The sequence below is a fragment of the Thunnus albacares genome, chromosome 20 (assembly GCF_914725855.1).
Source record: "Thunnus albacares chromosome 20, fThuAlb1.1, whole genome shotgun sequence".
Taxonomy (NCBI): domain Eukaryota; kingdom Metazoa; phylum Chordata; class Actinopteri; order Scombriformes; family Scombridae; genus Thunnus; species Thunnus albacares.
Window position 1 is genome coordinate 5545265 of NC_058125.1, and position 15072 is coordinate 5560336.

The window sequence follows — 15072 nt, forward strand, 5'->3', positions numbered from 1 at the left end:
TACAACGTACAACACCCTCTATCCTTATATGCTTGATTGGGAAAAAGAAAAAGTCCACAAAAAACAGTAGCAATAGTCAGCAATAGTCAAATTACAATATGCAGAAACAGAATGACAATGTAAACAGGTATTTATTATAAATTTAATATAAATTATCATCATAATATCGTTTAAAGGTCCCCTGCAGATATGTTTTAAGATACAGTACCAATCAAAAGTTGGGACACACGTTCTCATTAAAGGGAATGGAAATGTGTGTCTAAATGTTTGACTGGTACTGTATATTACACTACTCTGCTCTGAATAATAATTTGAGGGTAACATGTTTTTTTCCTCAAAAAAAAAAAAAAAATTCCATGACCTTGTTAAAAAATCCCTAAAATTAGATCTCCCCCTCCTCCCTAATTGAAAAATCCAGAATCTCTGAATATGCACATATTTTTCATTTCAAAAGTTTTAACTGCTGGACACAAAATGTCTCCTTCTTCACTGAAAAGTCCATTCACAATGTTTGTGCGCTGGAGGCTTCAAGTTTCCACATCACACTTGTGTGAGTTGCATACTGGACCACAATTGGCTCCAAACTAGTTGTGATGTCACAAATCATGCCGTAGGTACACACCTTAGACTCAGATTCAAGGTGAGCACAGAGAAATTTACTCCATCAGATGAATGTGAAAACAGCCTTGTAGTGTCAAACTCTGCACACACGTCATTCTGCACAGTGAAGCGCAAACATCCAACTGTAGGAACATGAAGCAAAACACATTTTTGAGTGGAGGGGGACTTTAAATAATCAGTGTAATCACAGGCGCCTGAGCAATGGAGCAAGTGGAGCAAATGCATCCCCATTATTCAGTTAGAGGGAGTAAAGTTATGGTTTTGTCAACCCACTTTTTGTCTTTTTAAAAATAAACTTCATATCAATGACCACCCTTTGAGTTGGTTCAGTTGAACCCGTCACTGACTGACACTGCAATGAGAGAGAGACAGACAGACAGAGTTGAGCTTTTCCTCACCACTTATTTAGACTTCTACAGACTGCTTTGCTTTAGTTTAAGTTTTAGTTGGACTTACTTGGAATTACTTTTCAATAAGAGGACGCATTGCTCCGTGTAATGATCTCTCCTTTCATCCAGCCACTCCGCGCTGTGCTTTCATTATTATGATTATTCTCTCATTTTCTCCGCCAGGGTAAATGAGAGGCTTGAGTTTACTCCAAGGGGTGGTTTTGCAGTAAGGTCTCGTCCTTGACTAAAATGGCCCTTTTAAGTCTTGAGGAGCAAAACTTTCTGAGTTGTGCATTAAAGCAGATGTGAGATAATGTAGGTTAAAATGATCTGCTTTTGAAATGATGATTATTCATTACAACTGCATCAGCTAGTGGTGCTATTGAGAATAACTCCCACTAGAACCTGTGTGTAAAATAAACAAGTGGAATTAGATAGTTGCTGTGAGGCCATTTCATTCATCCAAATTGTTTGTACCCTCAGGTATAACATTGTTTAACCAGGTTTAATTATTTAAATTATATTGTGATGTGTCGTAAATCTCTTTCATTTATATAATTGTTTGTCCTTGTTTAACCTTGAAGATGGCCCAGTAGCCTGTAATCTACTACCATTTTAGGCTACATAATGTTTTTATGAATATAATTTCAAATATGAAATAGCCAGTCTTCTTATAATCATTTCCTATCTTGATCCAACCAATTATATACTGTTCTTGATGCAGTCTTGGTTTTGCTACCATCTAAGCTAGTTAGCGTGCTAACTGCAAATTAGAAAGCTGTGCTCATTTTGGAGCAGCACTGCGTGCTAACTGCCAGTTATCTATATAGCTAGCTGTTGCTCACCAGTCAATACGTTAACACAGTGAAGAGACATATTTGTACCAGTAGACTTCTCTGTGCCTCTTTTGCAGAGCAGTTTATACAGAAGTGGAGATTTATATAAAAGTGGAATGTCAGCAGCTCTGTCAGCAGCGCAAATCTGCATGTCCAGTTGAACTTTTTGCAAAATATTTGTGCTGACTTACTTCACCTCAGTGAGGAGATCTGCTGATTGCGTCGACTTAATTGAAATACATTGATTTCACTTACAAATGTAACTGTTTTAAATGCTGATGTGACTGAGCCTTTAAAGATTGTCAGAGAAAATGTTAGTGTGGTATAAATATAAGTATAGTATGCAATCAACCTTCCTTTTGATTATTGATTGATTCAATTTATTTATTTATTCTTTGTTTATATTGCAATATAAGTGACCAACATGAAGACACATATGACACAGTACAAGACAAGACAAGAGGGAGAACCAGACTCAAACTGAAACAAAAGGAAGAAAAGCAGAACAGCAGCAATAATAATAACAATGTACCCGGCAAGCAAAAAGAAAAAGCATGTTTAGCTTCGATTTTCATATTGTAGCTAAGCATGCATGTAGGTAGGTATGTGTGTGTGTGTGTTTGTGTGGGTGGGTGGGTTTTCAATATGAAAGATATATAGGGGAGAGAGAACATATGGGGGGGGGGGGGGAGGCAGTATTAACAAAGGAAGAAAGAAAAAGAAAAAATAACAAAGCTACAATAGTCAGGGAGGGCATCTCTGGTTATACATACATCCTGATATATTATTTATCAGGGCCAACCCGGGAGGAACAGTAGATCGTTACACCATCCGGCGCTCCTCCCAAGCCAGCCTCGGCACCCTGAGAAACAACACAGATAGATATAGTAATAATTATCATGAAGACAGATAGTAAATATATAACAATATACAGTAAACAATCACCCTTCCTTGATCATATCTCCTGCTTTGCTCTCTGCGTGGCCTCTGTAAACGGTCTCGCACCTGGATAACTGAAGTTACAGTCAATCTGTTCAATACAGAAACATCTCCTGAGCACGTTACCTCTTCCTGAGAGCATTACTTCTATCCTCTCTGTCATATTTTCCCTTCTTTCACTTTTTCCTCCCCCGCTCTTCCCTTCCTGTCTTTATCTCACCCCATTGTCCCTCATCTCTTACCCTCTAATCCAGCTCCTCACTTCTAACACCAATTCAAAAAACAATCCTCCTCCTTCTCTATCCTCTCTTACAATTTTTCACTTTTCCTTCTTTTTTTCCCCCTGTGTCATCTCAACTCCGCTCGTCTAACTCCACATGTGCCAGTCAGACACAAGCCCCTTACCCTGTCAGTGAGTGAGAGTGAAGCATCCTGGGCCACTGACAGTGTCCTATGATGGAGCGGTGAGGGACGTTGACTGAAGGTCACATGGTAATAAAGAGTGACTGCAGCTTGCCTGGCGCCTCACCTCCTGTGACAGGTTTGTGTGAATAGCGCAGCCAGCTTGCATCACTTAAGTGAGAATAACCTTCACACAACAGAGAGAATGGTGACAGCCTGATCCCAAACCCAATGACGAAGAAAAAGAATGGAAGGGATGGGACAAGAGAAGAGAGAAGTAGGACAGTTCTTTCTAATTCTCAGTGGAGCATTTTAAAGAATCTAAATATGACGGACCTGTCAAAGAACCCATTCACTGTCACTGTGATTTTTATTGAAAGAGATGCATGAAGGAGGAGGCTCAGCAAAAAGCCATGCATAATGCACCAATAGCCCAGATCATTTATTTTGCTCTGCTAAAACACACCTTTGCCTCATTTACAATCTCTTGCAGCTGAATGCTGGGCTGTGGACTGACAGCTTTTGACCTTGTGCGAGTCTGATCCTCATATCTGGACAGGTGATTAGTTCACTGAGATAATAATGGCTCTTTGTAGGTAACAGTGACAAATAAGGTGTAATTATAACAGGAAGACAATCAGGACTTGGCTGTCAGAGAGAGAGCAGAAGTCAAGAAGCTAATGACAATGAACATCAGGGGGGTGGAGGTGGAAAGTGTTGTTCAAGTTGAGGAGAAAAAAGAGTGGAGGATAAGGGGAGTGAGAGGGAGAGAGATGACTGATGGATTTGCTGAATGTGAAAGCGTCCCCTATAGGGAAAGGATAGAGATGGTACGGAGGGTGGGCACAGAAAGGAAATGGCCAGGAGATAGATGAAGAGTAGATATGTGATAGAGAGATAAGGCGTTCGGCTGGGTATGGCTGATACAAACAGAGCAATAGAAGGGCAAAGAGTGAAAAAGGCACATCTGCCAGTCAAGAGAGCCAATATGGGTTAACCTGCCAGCTTAGACAACCACAGGGGAATTAGATAACCTCAGCTGGGCTAAAACCACCAGCTTGACCTTGGCAGCGGCGCCTCTGCAAACATACAGGCACTAATTTCACTGGAAATGTGGCTGGACTGATTCATGGCACATAATAGGGCTGATTCATGTTGTAATGCTGCTGCGCCTGTGTGTGATGTTAAAATTAGGGTTGCTAACAAACAGTTATTTTCATCATTGTTGAACCTCACATTTATTTTAAGATCATAAGTGCTGGGCTACCACACTTCCATACAGTTTGGATAACTCATAACAGGCTTTGAGTGGTCTGAGTGATCGTGATATCCTGACTTTTAAACCCTAGTATGAATGAAGTTCCAAAAACACTGATCCCACACTTTCCATAATGCAACCAGTAGTTTCTTTTTTTTTTTTCTTTGTCAAGCATCCATTTCTTTCAAACTCTACAGACAGGAGGCTTTCTGTTATAAATTTGTAGCATCCAATCTAAGCCAAGATAACTCTGATGACAAGGTTATTTCCTCAGACCACAGAAGACATTATGCAACTTTGAGTACTCCTCATGATTAGTAGATTGACCTTATTTAAAAAAAAAAAGGGTGGAGTTCCCCTTTAATTATTTATTCAGTCCTCAAAATGGAAGAAATTACTGAAAGTCCATGGGGACGTCTTCACATTCCTCATTTTATCTAACCGACAGACCAAAACGCAAAGCTATTAAATACAGCATAAAAAAAGAGAATCTGAGACTGAGTTTAGCTGAGTTACTGAATTGGTAAACCTCCCAGATCCCTTTTCATCTCATGATCAATTAAAAGGGACCTATTATGCTTTTCCGTATTTTCAGCCATATATATAATTTTACAGTGTTAGATATTCATTCATTAAATATATATATATAAGTGTCAAATAATGAGGTAAACATATGTAGAAGTAATCCTTCTGGGCAAACAGCATGGGCTTCAGACTGCCCTGAACGCTCGGTTTCCAACGTTTTTTTCTACTTTCAGCCGGAGCTGACGTCGGTGTGTGACAGTTTTCTTTATATGGTCATCTGCTCCAGGCACAGTGCGAGAGTTCACTGCTGTCATCTGCAGCTCTTCATCAAACATCATTATCACTGCGGCAGTTTCTGCTTGTACTGTTCCTCCCTGCATTATTTCTAACTCATCCACTGAACAAAGAGCTCCAAATATGTCCATATGTTGTTGTTTCCACTGTTTTTTAGCGCTGCTAACAAAGCTCCACTAATTCATTGAGGAACATGTTTAATTTCCTGTAAATTCTTCACAATAAAAGTTTCCCATTATTTAGTCATTTAAAAGCTTCTAATTTGAAGCAGTAAAGCAGGAAATGTTGGGTTTGCATCAGCAGTAACTTAACACAACTCTGATACAGCTGCCCCTCGGCAGACTTCCTTAAAGAGACAGGAGAAAAATCTGCCTGTTTCAGACAGAGGCTGAACTGAACTGTAACTCACGCAAAGCTACTCTAGTGGAGTCCCAGAATAAAAATATAGAGCTGGAAATGAGCATAATAGGTCCCCTTTAATTAGTAGATGATGGCACAAAACAATAACCCACTAAATATGACGGCATTACCTGTGTGAAAGCACCTTTGCTCTTTTCCCTAAATGTCGTCTTCTTGATGTTTGCTGAGGTGGTCTTTGTGATTTGATGAATGAATTATTAATATATTCATTTTTAGACATTAGCATAAATATTGTAAACAAGTGACACCATTGATGAGAACAATGGCAGCCTCTACAGGCTTCAATGCTGCTCTATATGCTGATGTGTGGTGGGAAACAAAAAGAAAGTGCTTATATTATCAGCCCTCTCCAGGGTTTTAAATTGTAACCACAGGCTAAGTCACACGGTCATCCTGGTAATTAAATTTAGGAACGCAGTTTCCACCTGAGATCTATCCAGATTGCTCAAGCTTGTTTTCAATTCAACATTATCCCATGTCATCTACTTTTCACTTTCCAACATGTGATTCTTAATGTTCTTTAGATATTCTCTGAGCATCTCATTCCAGCCTCCCTAGAGATGCCGTACAGCCTGTGTGATTCATCCTCCACTAATTATGAATCTGTGGGAGTAATCCATACATTGACTGGACAGTGTGTCCATGTTGTAGGTGTTGTGACTTTGCTGGTAGCGTTAATGAGTATTTTGCTGCGGCAGCAAAGCTTGGTATCGGCATTGGATAAGTCATGCACCGTTTAACATCCTGTTTGTATTGCGCACTCATCCCCATTGGGTCCCCTGAAGATAAAGACCTCATAAGTGCAAATCAGTGACATGTGGCTGTTATTAAAAGCAAAAATAGACTGTAGGCATGACCTGGAGAGCAGGAATTAGTTTCCAATTGATCACAAAGCTAAGTTGTTGCTCAATTATAGCAACTATCTAAACAGTAAATTCAAACTCAGAAGCTGTGATTGCCAACCATGATTTGTACTTGAGGGGAAGGAAAAAAAAACATACATTTTTTTTAAATACTTTTAAACCTCTTTGATTAAGTTCTCAAATAAAGTAGTGCACTGTTTCTGCAGTGCATTTCTCAGAGATTACATCAGTCAATCAGGGTTTCAAGGCATATTTTTCATCAATTCCTGTTGATAAAATTAGATTTTCTGTAGGTGACTTTTGTGTACATAGCACTGTGGTTGCTACCCAGCTATTCTTCTGTGCACTCAAAACAAACTAAAAATGTAAAATGCATTTTCTCTGGTGCAAATGTCAATAAAAACCTAATATAAAAAATAAATTGCTTAAAAATAGCTAAACAAGTACATGATTATGGGAATTTCCTATTAACATTGAAAAAAGAGTAAATTGCCACAACTTTCTTGGAACAAGATAGTTTTTTTTGGCATGAGAATTCCTGGTATAAACAAATAAGTTGGCTACTTCTAAGTAAAATAGCCAGCAAAATGTGCCACCCAAGTAAGTGCATATTGTGTAACCTGTCCTTCACTCTACATTACATCTTCCATCTTACTCATAGAGTTATTACTTTTGAAATGTGGAACAAATGGTACATGATAATACCTTTGATATTCACTGACAGCAGTGGTTGGTTATCATTGTAATGACATTGCTTTTCCATTACATCTCCAGAATTGGCTATTACATCTTGTCCTGCCTTGTCAAATCTAAATTACTCAAATCACCTCTCCTGTTCACTTCTGTGTTGGTGATAAGAGGAGCCATTAGCATAGCAGACAATTAAAAGAGAAACGCAGTTAGAGGCAAGAATTTAAGGATTTTTTTTTTCTTTTGGAATGTGTGAGTTGAGAGAGGTTTCATCAATCCTTTTACAGCCCACAGGAACTACAAGAACAGATAGATAATATAGATTAGTAACGTTAAAAAACAAGAATACTATATACACTACGAGCATCTACCATATACAATATGAAGCATGAAAAACAACAATAAAGGCATAAAATTCCATATATGTCATACATAAATGGAGTAATGTGTAGGTGATTACATTTTTCAAGTAACTGGCCCAGCACTGATTGAGACAGAAATAATCATTAATAAATTGAGAAAACAAGGAAGTTGTAACAAATAATGAATTCTAAGCACTGTGAACACCATGAAGGTAGCAGCAAAAAAAGCACAGTGTGTGAAAGTCTCATATGTTAACAGTGGAGTAGTTTGATTGACTGTATTTGATTTGGTCCACAGAGAACAGTGGTCATTGCCTTTGAACAATTAATGAAATTACATTTTTTTGTTTGTCTATATTTCGGCTGTAAATAAAACTTTACTCTGATAAAATGTGATGTGTAAACACAACCACACTTGCTGCTCTTTCCCACCCACACTACAGTACAGCAAGCAACTATAATAAATGTAGTATGTACAGTAAAGAAAGACTGCAACAATTGCTACACCTGGTTAACCCAATGTATGCAGTAATTACGAGTTATTGTTTAATGAAAGCTTACTTTTACTCTTTTGGGTAGGTTAAGAAATCCTGACAGCCCCCCATATCACCACCACTTTCTGAAAGCTGGAGCAGTGGCATATATCAGATATTCAAATATTGATATTTGCCTCACAAATCCAGGGCTCTACTACCTTTTAACTATTTTAAACATCTGAGAGTTGTTTTCAGTCTCCCCTCATCTCATTTCATTAAGTATCTATGGTCAAACACAATGTCAGTGCACAGCAGGGCAAAGTCTTGTCTCAGTGAAAACCCCCCTAACTGATGAGATGCTAAAAGATATAAAACTGTCTTGAGGTCTTGATTTACAATGGATTGCTGATCATCATTTCTAATGAAAGTCTAAATGCTATAGGGCCAAGTGGGAAAAAGATTTGAGCTATACTTTCATAGACTGACATTGGGATTCAATCTTCATTCATTAAAATAGTAACCTTAACTTTTTATGCTCAAATGGAACCTTTTTTTTTTTTTTTTTAAATACACCTGGAGGACTCCACAAGAAGAACAGCACAATTTCCAACTCATGCCTCAGATGCAAAATGTAGGCAGCAACTCTTGTACACTTTTGGAAATGAAATAAGAACATTACTGGGAATCAGGGGTTCATAGGTTTTGCTCCTCTAGACTTATTCTGCAAGCAGACTGTTCCCCTCTGCCATTTGATAAGAGAGGCAAAGTTTATTAAAACAGCCTTGATTCCTGGAAACATTGTTATGACTTGGGGGAACAAATTTCCCACTTCTACGTGGCTCAAGAAAATAGTTTCATATATAACCTCAGTAAGACTGTTTATTTTCTCAAGAAACCCAGACCTCTAAAATATATATTGAAATGACTTTAGGCACTATTTGGCAAATTACAGTTAGATACATAAGATTACTGTTGGTGTGGCAGCTGTTATGCAGTTTATCTTTTACATTAGAGTAAGAGATTATGATCAGATATTGTTGTTGTTGTCTGGAGGAAAAAGACATAATTTACCACATTATTTACATATTTATTTTTATCACGAGGTATTTCTTTTTTCTTCCTTTTTTCCTTTGGGCTCAGAGGTTTTTGGGGGTGAGTAGTGGGGATTAAATGAGAGTAGCAATGTTGTTACAATAGTGTTAGCTGAAATCTCTCAATATCCTGTAGATATTGTATTGTATTGTAAAGCTTTTACCAGTGCCCTAGGGCAACAACTTATACGGCCTGTTAGTATTATGAAAAGTTGCTTGCAATATATGTATTGATAAATTTAACTATTTTATTTGTGGTCTTTTTCAAATAGAGCTCCATGTTGTAAAAATAAACCAGGTCCAAATCATGGCAGAGTATACTGGAATCGTATTAATATGCTGTGTCCATAAATTGAAAGCGCTCTGGAAGTTGAACAATGCAATACATCCTTTGAAACATATGTCCAAATTCAGTGCTAGGATCAAACATAATTTATTTGTCTTAATTTCGGTGTTTGATATAGGCGATATTTTAAGACACATATACAAATATTGTGCTTGGAATAATAATTTGTGTCTGTTGTTTTCACACAAAAGTTCAATTACCAAGTTAACAATTCTTAAAATTTCATTTTCTCATTGAAATCCAGAATCTATGAATATGTAAATATATGTCAAAAGTTTAAATACTAGATATGAGATGTATCCTACTTCAAAGAAAAGTCTGAAGTGTATGTGCACAGTAGGTTTCACATTTCCACATCACACTTGTGCAAGTTGTACTGGACCACAGTTGGCTCCAAACTAGTTGTGATGTCACAAATCATGCTCATAGATACATGTCTTAAACTCACATTTAAGGTGAGCACAGAGAAACTTTCCTTCTTCAACAGATGAATGTGAAAACAAACTCTACACATACATCATTCTGCACAGTGAAGAAGACAACATCCAAGTGAAGGAACAATAAGCAAAACAAATTTTTGAGTGGAGGGGGACTTTAAGGGTGCATTTTTTTAGCGTCTTTTTAAGAGACTTCCTTGGTTTATATTTGGTTGAGATTTTGTGTAACACCCAAAAAAGCATTGCATAATTGCATTTGTGTCTGGGATTTCCATTGGTAAAAAAACAAAATGTCTATGCAAAAAAGGGCTGGTCAGATCGTTAGCATAGACTACTATTACTGCTCCTTCACTTCAATGAGACTTGCACAAAATAATGTATCTCTAGGTTTCTGAACAGTGTCCTCTATATGCCCTGGAAATGAGTGATTTTAAACAGTGTGAACCTTCTTGAATTCATCTGTGAATATCCCTCCATTGTGTTGCCACTAATCTGCTCTGTTGAATGTACTGAATCTGTCGGGTCCTTCACAGTACTCACACACTTAAAACGTTTACATTGACAAGCGCAAGGAATTTTTTTCAAAGATTATTTCATTGTGTAGTTATCTAAAGCTGTGTGGCTAATTTAAGCACTTGAAAATGCCCTTCTTTTCAATGACAGAAAACAAGCAGACCACCATTTATTGTCTTGCTGCTCACACTCTTTTGTTTGTGCATTAATACTTCTTATTACCCATTCTGTGGGTTTTCAGTGTAAATTCCATTGTTTTACTGCAAGCGTTGATTTCCCCTGACGTCCTCGGCTAATGCCTTGCCAGGGGGATTTAAACACACATGTGCGCGCACACACACACACACACACACACACACACACACACGTATTGGGGCACAATAATTCCAGCTTTTTATTCATATTCACATAATGAGATAACCCCTTCAAAAGGTGAAGAAACTGGAAGTTTTGTGACAAAACAAGTGTCTGAAAACTTTTTAAATATAAATCTCTTCATTATGGGATATAACTGCAGACTAGCTATGTAAACATTAATGAAAATGTCTATTTAAGACTGAGCAGGTTGTGTTTAGAAAGAACCAGACTGGCTGTTGAATGGCAATAGCTCATTAGCTGGCCCAGCAAAGCAAAGCCTCTCATAAAATGAAGAGAATTTGCCCTGAGGCAACCTCACCAAAATCACACTGTGTGTGTAGGTCCAAGGAAAACTTTTAAATCAGACTGTCAAAGGAATCCATTTTAGCATTTGCTAAAATACAATCCTGGAATAAGTCAAGCATGTCCTTGTAGCAACTTCAGCTCTTCATGGTTCCAGCTTCTTTCTTTTTCTTTGTGTTGTACATTTTGGGAAATATTCTTATTTACTTTCTTTTCTTTCTTTCTTTTAAAATGAGACTATCCATGACAATCTCATGTCTGTGCACTAACGTTAAGTACAGTGCAGGACTCAGGGCGTGGTTAGCCTAGCTTAGCATAAAGAGTGGAAAAAGGAAAACATTTAGCTCAGCTCTGTTAAAAAAAAAAGTAAAAAAAGTAAAAAAAAAAAGAATACTATGAACTCATGAATGTAAATGTACATTTTATATTTTGATTTTTTTGGGAGTTATGTTTTGGAGCTTTTTCATGACGGACAACAGTTTAGCTACAGTCAGGATGTGCCAAGTGTAGCTTAGCAAAACAACTGGAGGCAGGGAGAAAGTTCACCTGGCTCTGACAAAAGTTCAAAAATATGCCTACCAGCACCACTAAACTCATCAATTTAAACGTCAAATCTCCTTATTTAATCATACATAAAAACATCAGCCAGATGTATTGACAGTGCGTAGCATCCTTAAGTCTTGTCACCTAAGACATATAAGTTACCTCTGCTTACTGAACACATGGAAGAGCAGCATCTCCAGTTATAAACTGTTATTTAAAGAGGACCTATTATGCTCATTTCAGCTCTAAATTTCTATTTTTGGACTCCACTAGAGTAGCTCTGCATGAGTCAAAGTTAAAAAAACTCCTTATTTATCTTATACTGGCCCTTTATACAGCCCCTCAATATACACAGTTTCTCTTACACTCCGTTTTAGCTCCTGTCTCTTTAAGGCCCCCCTCCCAATGAGCCCACTCTGTTCTGATTGGCCAGCTTTACTATCAGAGTTGTGTGATTGACTTTACCGTCAATGTAAACCAAACATTTCCTGCTTTACTGCTTCAAATTAAAAGCTTTTCACTAAGCTTTTGACTAACTAATGGGAGACTTTTATTGTGAAGAATTTACAGGAAGTAAAAACCTGTTCCTCACTGACTAAGCGGAGCTTCGTTAGCGGCACTAAAAACCAGTCGAAACAACAACATACGGAGCTATTTGGAGCTATTTGTTCAGTTAGAAATAATGCAGGGAGGAAGAGTACAGGCAGAAACAGCCACAGTGAGATGTTTTATGAAGAGCTGCAGACAACCAGCACACCTCCAACAGGTAAACTACTTATTTTACTTTGCTGTGCTGTGTAATGGTGTTGTGGTTTGGTGTAACTACTCCCGGAGCAGAGTAGCGAACTTGCGCATTGTGCACATATGAGATGTCCATATAAAGAAATCCGTCACGAACTGATGTCAGCTCGGGCCGAAAGTAGAAAAAACCGTTGGAAACCGAGCGTTCAGAGCAGTCTGAAGCTGCTGCTTTCTGCTCACAGGGATTACTGCTACATACGTTTACCTCGTTATTTGACACGCCAGCTACTTTTAACATGAACATCCGACATTGTGACATAATATGTATGAAAATGAGGTAAAGCATTATACCTCCTCTTTAATAAATAGGTCCAATACATAACCTCTAATGGTCTTTTTTACATTTATGCTCATGTGTGGGTTAAACACATGAACATAAATGTAAAAAAGACCTGTCTCCAGCTCAGTACTCAATGCGCAGACATGAGATTAATATCAATCTGTTCATCTCACTTTGGAAAGAAAGCAAATAAGTGGACTTCCCAAAACATTGAACTATTCCTGTTAAACCATTCTTCTCTTCTCTTTCCTAAAAACTCTCCCTGTCCATTCCTTCCTTTCCCAGGACGAGTCTCTTTCTTCTCTTCCGGCTCGGAGAACCTCCACCGCGTTGAGAGGGTGACATGGGGGACGCGATACGCCATCACCGTGTCCTTCACCTGTGACCCTGCACATGCCATCTCTGACCCTGCCCTGCTTGGAGGCACCCACGGGTGATGGTGACAGCGCTGCCCACTGGCTCGGTGAAGCCCTGTAGCACAGATAGGGAGCAGAGGGGAAAGGCAAAGGAGGAGATGGGAGGAGAGAAAAAAGAGGGAAGGAGAGGAGGAATGAAGTGAGATTTTATATGTTGGTTGTACTTGCAATAATCATGTATTGTAGCTGCACGGTCAATATCTGTAATTTATTTTAATATTATAGATATTGACTGGCTGTCCGTCATGATTGCACTACAGAAAAATGCCACATACTTGCACCCTCTCTTTTGTAGAGGTGTTTTCTTAATTTTTAGACCCTTGTGTGTTTTTATCCAATTTTCTACAGCAGTTGCTTTTTTTTATTGAACCATCATAATCGCTGGTATTTGGCTTGTTTGGGTTCCCCACAGGTTTCCACAATCCATGCCTCTTGATCTTTGCGGGTTGGCTTCAGCAGAAATTGCTCCTCGGCTAAAACAGTTTCAGCGAAGCTAAAGTGGGATTGTTTTTTTTTCCGGCATGTCTCTGTGTGCTTTTTTTTTTTATTTTAAGAAGCAGGCTGTCCATTCCTTAAAGAAGAGATATAAATCTGGTGAATCACCTACTGAATCACAAAATCTCCACTCATACTGGCCCCCATATGAGTCCTCATGGCCCAAGAGGTGATTTCTTCTAAGAAGAACCCTCTCCTTATCCAGGAGTGATTGCTCTTTTTAGTATGTTACCATTTGCTTTAATGTGGTCTGCAAGAACGGTTTCAAATAAAATACTGACGGAACATGAAAAGTCCTTTCTCTCTCTGTCTCATCCTCAGCACTCACAGTTATTGGTGTTTCTTCTATTTTCTCGGCTTGATTATTAAGAAACCAGCACACTTCAGTACCCAGAATAATATTCAGTTTTCATTAAATTAACCAGTATAATCCCTGTGCACACATTTATTGATTCTACTAGAGTCTTATCTGCTCTTCCTATGAGAGCCAGACACTTGAAGGCTTGCTTGATTGATCAAACACTATCATCTGTTCAGGAAGTCATTGCGCTTGCCTTTCTTATTTTCCGCACAGCTGCTCAGGACAAACCGCTGTCTGTTCTGATGTCTGATAGATTCTGGAGTTAGAGCCTAGTATCCATCATTGAGTGGATACCATATATTTTAAAAAAGGCTATTTTAAGCTTTACCTCATAATTGGATTAAATGTTAATGACAGTGTCTAATTGCAGTTGCCTCATAGTTTGACATTTCTCATCATAGTGTATGAAATGGCGTGATGTATCAAAAGCCAGTAGCAGTCTGGGTTCCAGTAATCAAAATGTTCTGTTTACTCTTGTTGCATGAAATTTCAATCACTTTCCATGGCATGCAGCCATTTTCCAGTAATCATAACAAAACTAAATCTCTTCTTACATCGAGTCACCAAGGCCTCCATATGTGATTAGGGGCACCTAATCTTTTTGTGAATCCAATGATTTTTATTTACTTTGGCTCTTTACTGCAGAGCATTGTTTGGGTACGTTTTGTTTATGTTGGCAGCTCTATCTTGAAAGTCAATTTATAATAGCAGCAGTTACTTCCACTTTAAGACCATATCAGTGGCTTTGCATGTTTTAGCCAATTTACTACAATTCACATGCACTTTATATTCAAACCATGTTATTTTATGTATTATTTCTACTCTTCAGCTTCCATTCATTTCTGTGCAATATGAATGAAAATTCACTTTTCAAACAAAATCAACACTGCATCCTTTTTTGTGAAAATTACACTATTGTTATGAGGTAATGTACATTTTTGTATTAAATGAGGCTTTTTTGACCCCTGGAGACTAGAAATAGCAGAAAACAACGTTACCATCTTACAGAGTTGATATGACAAATGTGTTGACAGTTCACACATTCAATAGATAT

At 38.1% G+C, this 15072-nt stretch overlaps 1 protein-coding gene across 3 annotated transcripts in view; it reads left to right on the forward strand.

Moving 5' to 3' along the window:
• uts2r2 (urotensin-2 receptor 2) overlaps positions 1–13950 on the forward strand; it is a 31906-nt gene extending 17956 nt beyond the window's left edge. Inside the window, exons 9-10 of one of the 3 annotated variants that reach the window (XR_006399377.1) lie at positions 13032–13301; positions 13575–13950. Coding sequence is in view for 2 of the 3 variants with exons in the window: in XM_044337414.1 (XP_044193349.1) it covers positions 13032–13183 (152 nt within the window). In the remaining variant the exon portion in view is untranslated. Of the gene's footprint in view, positions 1–3171; positions 3263–13031 lie in introns of those variants that run through there. The other 2 variants (XM_044337414.1, XM_044337415.1) reach the window with 2 other exon arrangements.
• Positions 13951–15072: the final 1122 nt, after the last annotated feature.